Source organism: Limulus polyphemus, unplaced genomic scaffold, assembly GCF_000517525.1.
Source record: "Limulus polyphemus unplaced genomic scaffold, Limulus_polyphemus-2.1.2 Scaffold9358, whole genome shotgun sequence".
NCBI lineage: Eukaryota > Metazoa > Arthropoda > Merostomata > Xiphosura > Limulidae > Limulus > Limulus polyphemus.
In genome coordinates this window covers 11,849-19,570 of record NW_013674968.1, presented here as the reverse complement: position 1 = coordinate 19,570, position 7,722 = coordinate 11,849, and the positions used below count along the sequence as shown (strand labels likewise).

The window sequence follows — 7,722 nt, the reverse complement described above, 5'->3', positions numbered from 1 at the left end:
AACATTCACAAATTGGTAAAATATTCAAGAAAGACAATCAAATTTAAGAAACAATCCATGTCCCGAACAGGCCCACCTTGTAAGGAAAACAATCAAATTTAAGAAACAATCCATGTCCCGAACAGGCCCACCTGGTAAGGAAACAACAAAACTTATCAGGTTGAGTACTTAGGGTTAGTTTGTGGTGATCAGAACAGGCCCAACTTGTAAGGAAACAACTGTTCTGATCACCACAAACTAACCCCAAGTACTCAACCTGATAAGTTTTGGCCCACCTTGTAAGGAAACAACTGTTCTGATCACCACAAACTAACCCCAAGTACTCAACCTGATAAGTTTTCCTCCTACACATCAATTTTCATTTTCAATAGTAGTTATTATATTTTGTTTTCCCAGTCTACTCTTGCTATGAATATCAATGGTAAAATTTGAAATACTGGAAACCAAAGTATTCTCTGCACTATGACCACCATTTAACTACGTTCTGTATTCATGTTGGCTACTGACACATTCTCCAGCTTAAACGTTTTTGTTTGTTTTAGAAAGGTTGCCATGTAATGTATCTTTCATGGGGCCAAACATATTTAAATACCTGGAGCAAAGTTTGAGCAGTATGGTGAAAGACCTCGAGGTGGAGACTGATGCACAGGAAATGTGCTGGAGTAGGACATTCGGTTCAAGTAACCAGTTTCACCTGATCCTGTTATTATAACCATTAGAACATAGATTTATTTGTTTTTCGTAGTGTTATGTATAATGTGTCCACATTTTGTCACTGGGTCCAATTTGCACGAGAAAATCAGTGTCTCCAGAGTGAAAGTATCGCAGTTGTTAACAAACCTCAAGAAGGTTTGTCTTCATAACATCGGTAGACTTGTTGTTTGTTTTAGATAATACTGTGTAGACGGAGTTACTACATAACCTTCTTTCAGTATAAATTTCTCTGATTTTAATGTGGCAACCTGATAAATTCATTGTTGTGGTTAGTGGCTTATTTGATCACTTAAGTCTAATTATTATTATTAGGCTTAGGCTATTATGGTAATGACTGGGAGTAAAGAACACAGTGAAACCTTTAGGCTGGTTTCTGTGAGTTTGATGGTAATCTTTAAGTAACTAATAAAGCTTTATATTTCATTAAGTCAAAAAATTGATGTTTTATTCCTTTTATGTATCTACATACTGTTGCACGAAGGACCTAAAACAAAATTGTAAAATAATTATTGGTACACATCAATTTTTGTCAACTCCTCCTACACATCAATTTTTGTCAACTGGAGAAGTTGACAAAAATTGATGTGTAGGAGGGAGGTAATTTTAGGGTAAGGTGTATGGGGGACGACGTATTGCAACTGATTCCAAATGTTATCTAGTTTAATGATGTTGTTAAAATCATCTAAAATGTAACGTTCTGATAACTTAGGTTTTTTTCTTTTCCTTCAATTGATTCATGATGTATAAAATTAGATTGTAATTTAACTGCAATTGGCTACTGATGTATCACACCCTGAGGATTTTTACAGGAAGATCACAGCAATATTTTATAATCTGTTGACCTGAACAAAGGTGTGGATTATTGTAATTTTTATTCCAAAGTCAACAGTTAACTGCAATTGGCTACTGATGTATCACACCCTGAGGATTTTTACAGGAAGATCACAGCAATATTTTATAATCTGTTGACCTGAACAAAGGTGTGGATTATTGTAATTTTTATTCCAAAGTCAACAGATTTCTTTGTTCTCAAAGCATATAATCTATAAGCAAAAGTACCCGTCCCCAGTGACTGGAAAAGTTTAAGGTAACCTATAAATTTGAATTATTTCATGGACTTCAAAGAGGTTAATTGTGTTACACTCTTGGTTTGACTCAGAGCCAAATCTCTGAGCTACTTAAACCGCCCAACACGAAAAGTAACTGTTGAACATTTCAGTCATGCTAAGAGCCGCTCAACAATAACATGCGGTAAATCTACATTTTTATTCTTTAAGTTACGTCACATTTTGAAATGTGAATGATACTGTGATTAATTCCTAACAATTTATTGTTCAATATCCTGCTTGTAAAATAACATTTGGCATCAACATTATTCATGTCTGTTCACCCATCATTTCAAAAGTGAGTTTTGAACTTTGCCTGTGAGCTTAGCTTTTCAAACGCTGCCTGGGAAACAGCTGCCATAAATGTTCGGACAGACACCATGGTTCGCAATCTATAAAAGATAATTTGTAGAAAATCAGTAATAAGTATGGAGATTCAAGTTATTGAAGAAAACAAGCTTTACATTTAAACACAAATAGGCTTTCTACAGTACAACCGAATTACGTTTTAGTTATTAACTATTTTATTTGTACATCTATAGTAGACACAAGTCACAAAGAACCTTTTACATCTGTTTTGGACATTAGATGAAATCACAGTGGCTTACTTGAATTTACAGTAATGAATTGATTGAATCTTTAATTGCCCTCCAGTAGCACAGCCATAAATCTGTGGGCTTTTGATACTCAAAATTGGGTTTCGACATCCATGCTGGACAGAGCACAGATAACCTGTTGTGTTGCTTTGTGCTTAACAACAACTAAACCAAATTTTTATTCTACACACAATTCAGACAGGTAAAAATTATTATATTCATTGATACTATCGTGTAAAAAATAAAAATGTTGTTTCTGTTTAAAAAAAAACATGAAAAAATTTTGATAAACAATGTTATGTTTTGACAATAAAGTTAAAAAAATTACATGTACTCTTTACGTGATGATAATATTAAAAAACGTTTTATTTCGGCCAATGTTTCACCATTGCTGCTTCGTTAGGGCTAGTTGTACAAGTGGGAATGTTGAAGCATTTCTTGTAAACTGTAATATTTGTTCGTTTCTGTTTATATAGGTGGAGTATGCTGTTCCAGAACAGTTTAAAACCGTATGGACAGGAAGTGGAATCCACACTGTTTGTGTGGACAAAATGTGAAGATTACCAAAAGCAGATGCAAAATCCGAGTATCAGTGGCAGCATTCTTCCTGTTTTAATTGACAGATGACAGAACTACTAAAGAGGGGAATTATTTCAGATGTGAATTTTAATTGTCTTTTGTAAGATGCCACGATTACATGAATATATATATTATTTCATAGGCTACTGATCCTTGGGAGACCACTTCTGGTTGTTGTTGTTTTTTTTTTAGGAAGTTTACTGCCATGACTTCCAAAACAAAGTATCTCCAAATTGTATTTGTGTGTAGAAGGTAACCAAAATGTGATTTTAACCACCAGGAGTCCACTTATATAGTTTTATGTAGAAGCGTGAACGTCTGAATTATAGTTTGAAAATTATTTATGAATTGAATGAATAGGTTTGGTGAACATGTGGTATGTACTAAATCTTTGTGTTTACAGCATTTACACACAAATATTTTTCTTTTTTTGCTTGTTAAGTTTTTGCATCTGAAGCTCATTTTTTGAGTATGTATTCCATATTTTTCTGTAATTTTTTTTTGCTTTCAGCTTCCATTATATATAATAAAAGCTATGAATATGTCATTTCAGCTAGTCAAGAATAATTTAAATAATTCTTAATCTGTAAAAGAATGTTTAATGATGATTGGGTTTTAAGTTTCTTGAAAAAAAATATTTACAGAAAAGTGTGTACCATTGTCTTATTAAAAACAAAGGTGAGAAATTGCTAGGATCAATTTTTGTCAACTTCTCCTACACATCAATTTTTGTCAACTTCTCCTACACATCAATTTTTGTCAATTCTTCCTACACATCAATTTTTGTCAACTTCTCCTACACATCAATTTTTGTCAATTCTTCCTATACATCAATTTTTGTCAACCTCTCCTACACATCAATTTTTGTCAACTCATTTTCAAAGTTTCCCTGGTTAGAAAAGCCTTAAAAGGAAAATTCGAAATTTTATGATCTACTCTTGATTTCAAAATTTTCCCCGGTGTGTTAGTTATACAACACTGAGGACAATTTTAAAAAATCAAAACAAAACTAATTGAATGTAGAAAAACATTATTTGTTTTAACAAATGTTTCTTTCTGTTACTCAGAATAATCCAATGGTCCCCAGATCGTTTTTACACCAAGAAACTGATCAAAATATTTGTAAAAAAGCTTATAAACCATTAGGACTACGTAGGCCTATAGCATTAGTGCCTAATTTAGCTTTGAAGTTAAAATTACGAGGATCACTTGTTTCACAATACTTTTCACATATTCTTTACAAGTGTGAAATTGAACCTTTAACAGTTTTTCCCCCTTCCTTTTACATTGAGTGTTTCTGCAGACTGACATAAATGATCCATAGAAGTTAAAATTACGAGGATCACTTGTTTCACAATACTTTTCACATATTCTTTACAAGTGTGAAATATAGCTCACAAAAATTGAACCTTTAACAGTTTTTCCCCCTTCCTTTTACATTGAGTGTTTCTGCAGACTGACATAAATGATCCATAGACCAGTGATGTGTACAGCTGTAATAGAGTGTTGTTGATTTACACAACTGTTGTTCTATCAGTGTGAAGGTACAGCACATTCATACTTCCCCACTCTTACACTCTTTGTGTATGGGGGGGATCGAGTGTTAATGAATTAGTTTAGATTATCAGAAAAGTCAATAGTACCACAGACTGTCTTTGTGTATGGGGGGGATTGAGTGTTAATTAATTATTTTTGATTATCAGAAAAGTCAATAGTACCACAGACTGTCTTTGTGTATGGGGGGGGATTGAGTGTTATTAACTATTTTTGATTATCAGAAAAGTCCATAGTACCACAGACTGTCTTTGTGTATGGGGGATTGAGTGTTATTGAACTATTTTTGATTATCAGAAAAGTCCATAGTATCACAGGCTGTCTTTGCAGCAACTTGATGGTGTTCCAGACTACCATTAAATTCACACCCTGAGTGTCATCTGATTGGAGATACTTCTTTCAGTTCAAATTATATAGTATGATTATCAGAAAAAATATTAATACACTTTCATATCAGTTGGAGGGTGTGGGGTCAACCGTAGGAAGGGACCAGTATATCCTAACTATGTTAATACACTTTCATATCAGTTGGAGGGTGTAGGGTCAACCGTAGGAAAGGACCAGTATATCCTAACTATATTTCTTACTTCTCCTTTCCGACAATCACAATTATGTGACACTTTTATTTCTGGACCAATATTCTTGAAAACTTGGAGGGCCCCAATATATCCTGACACCTTTCCCATTTTTAGAGCCCTCCATTCCAAATTTAGGGGATCAAAGGTTAAGCATTACAAAAACATATCTTGCCTGCATTTCCATCAGTCCAAATGAGACTTTGCACAAAGATACCTTGCAACAACCCCACAGACTAAAACAAACAGATTCATGATTAGTGTAAAAATATCTTCAGTGTATGTACTATGTCTGTGAACCTATAGAGACATTTTCTGTATATGTAAACCTTCCAAGGGGTCATTATTAAGTGTTTTGATTCATACATTCTATGAAATTGCATATACCGTGTGGAAGAATAGTACATTTTTTTGTCTATGTTATTGGAAATAAATCTGTGTATGCAGAAATTGACTGTTGTACTTATTACAGAGTCACAATTTAGTATGTTTTGATACATCTTTCCCACTAAGAAGTCTTAACTTTGGTACTGTGTTAATGTCTCTGCTGAAGTATATACATTGTAGTTTATACCCCCCCTATTCTACCTTTAAATTTCCTATAATAAGTAATGGGATAATGGTCGGTGTTTAACCACATCTCAGTCATTAACCTATAATAAGTAATGGGATAATGGTCGGTGTTTAACCACATCTCAGTCATTTAACCCTTTCATAATGTAATGAATGAATTTAAAACTAATTAATGGTTGGGTTAAAATTTATACCTAGTCAGTAGTGTTTGAGGAAAGATTACATCTCTTAAGTTTTTATTTCTTAACCTGACATATTTTCCTGACTTAACCACCAGGTGATTAAGATGCCAGAGTGTTTAACAGTTCTGTTTCATATATTCTATTTAGATTCATGCAAGAAAACGTCAGTAGTGTTTGATGATATTGTTTCTTCTGTGGAATTCGTAAATTGTGAGAGAGTCCAAGTCCAAGTAAGTACATCGTATATTCCTTATCACTGGAAAGAAAAAAATCATTATTTCACTGTTAGCCCTGTTAAATATTTTTCATTTGACAATATTTTAGCAAGGCAGTTCAAGTTATTTTTTTAAAGATTATATTGTGCTATATTCTGGATTAAAGTTGTGTAGACAGGCAGTCGGGAAGTTAATGAGCTGTTCTGACTACTACTGCTTGACTATTCTCGTAGCTTCGGGTGTTGTCTACAACTGTTTCAGGTTATAGTCATAACGTATAGATTTTTACAAGGTGTTACTTTTTAATACGTGTCTTCATCAATTCAGCCAAATATCAGTGGAAATAATGTTTTAATAGCTGGTTAAGTCTTATTTGGATCGAGTCTACTCCGAAGGATGTGTAATACAAGAAAAAAGTGTCACAAGCTACTGTTTGAAACTTCTTTCATGTCAGATATTCAGATAACCTTGTGTGCTTTTGATTATTAATGGAAGGTTTTCATTAACTTACTTAAGGCATGTATGTTTCTAAGTAACTATAATAAGTCTCATGCAATATTTAATAGTCATTCCTCATGGTCGTGAAGAGACACATGGTTTTATTAATAGAACAGTTTTTAAAGAATGTTTAAGGATCAAGATAAGAAAATCAGTGCAGATAATAGAAATTGTTACATCTGTGCACCAAGAAAAATGTGTTGAAGGCAGTTTTTAAAAGAACATTGTTTTATTTGGCAGTTAAGTACAATAGGCAAAACAGTGTTATGATTTGATTTTATAGTCAAATTTTATTATGTAAAATAATGAATGCATTTATATCTTTATCATACTTCTGGCATATTACATGTCTTGCCAACCAACTGTAAACAACCTTTTAAAAGTGACGTGTTAAGTCTGGTAATGACAGACCATGTCAAAAAAAGTTCTGGCACATGAACTGATACTGAAGGATAAATTTGATGTTATGTTTACTTCATGCCTTGAAATATGTTATAGTTATTTATTTTTTAAGTTTAGAGACTAGCATGCTTTAAAAGAATTTGATTCCATGTTTCAGTGCATGGGCAAGTGTCCTACGATTGCCATTGATAAAACAGATGGTGCCCAGCTGTTTCTTAGTAAGGAGTCCCTCGAAGCCCAGATAATTAGTTGCAAGTCTTCTGAGATAAATGTCTGCATTCCACAGCCAAATGGTGACTATGTAAGTGCTCCTAAAATTAATATTAAAGAATTAATTACATAATTTCCCCTCTGGTGACTTGGTGGTAAGACTGCAGGCATTGAACACAAAAAATTGGTAGTGGGCAGAACAGAGATAGCCCAGTTTTTAAGTTTGTGCATGATGATAAACAATGCTACACAATAATAACGTTTTTTCTTGGTTGAATGTTGTAATTTATTAAAGCTACGAGAATGAAGGCTTCATTAGTTTATAAGAAATATCTGCAGTGGTGTTTTTGTTTTTCTATCCACTTTAAGTCCAAAAATATATCTAAGTTGTACTAAGTAATTTACAAATTAATATTTAATGACTGAGATGTGGTTAAACACCGACCATTATCCCATTACTTATTATAGGTTAATGACTGAGATGTGGTTAAACACCGACCATTATCCCATTACTTATT

The 7,722-nt window shown here is 33.2% G+C and overlaps 1 protein-coding gene across 1 annotated transcript in view; it reads left to right on the top strand.

Annotated features, from left to right (window-relative positions):
- The window catches only part of LOC106475886 (adenylyl cyclase-associated protein 1-like), a 10,954-nt gene extending 3,602 nt beyond the window's left edge, over window positions 1-7,352 (top strand). Inside the window, exons 3-4 of the mRNA XM_022379899.1 lie at window positions 5,965-6,109; window positions 7,152-7,352. Of these exons, the coding sequence (XP_022235607.1) occupies window positions 5,965-6,109; window positions 7,152-7,337 (331 nt within the window). The 3' untranslated portion in view covers window positions 7,338-7,352. The remainder of the gene's footprint in view (window positions 1-5,964; window positions 6,110-7,151) is intronic.
- Window positions 7,353-7,722: the final 370 nt, after the last annotated feature.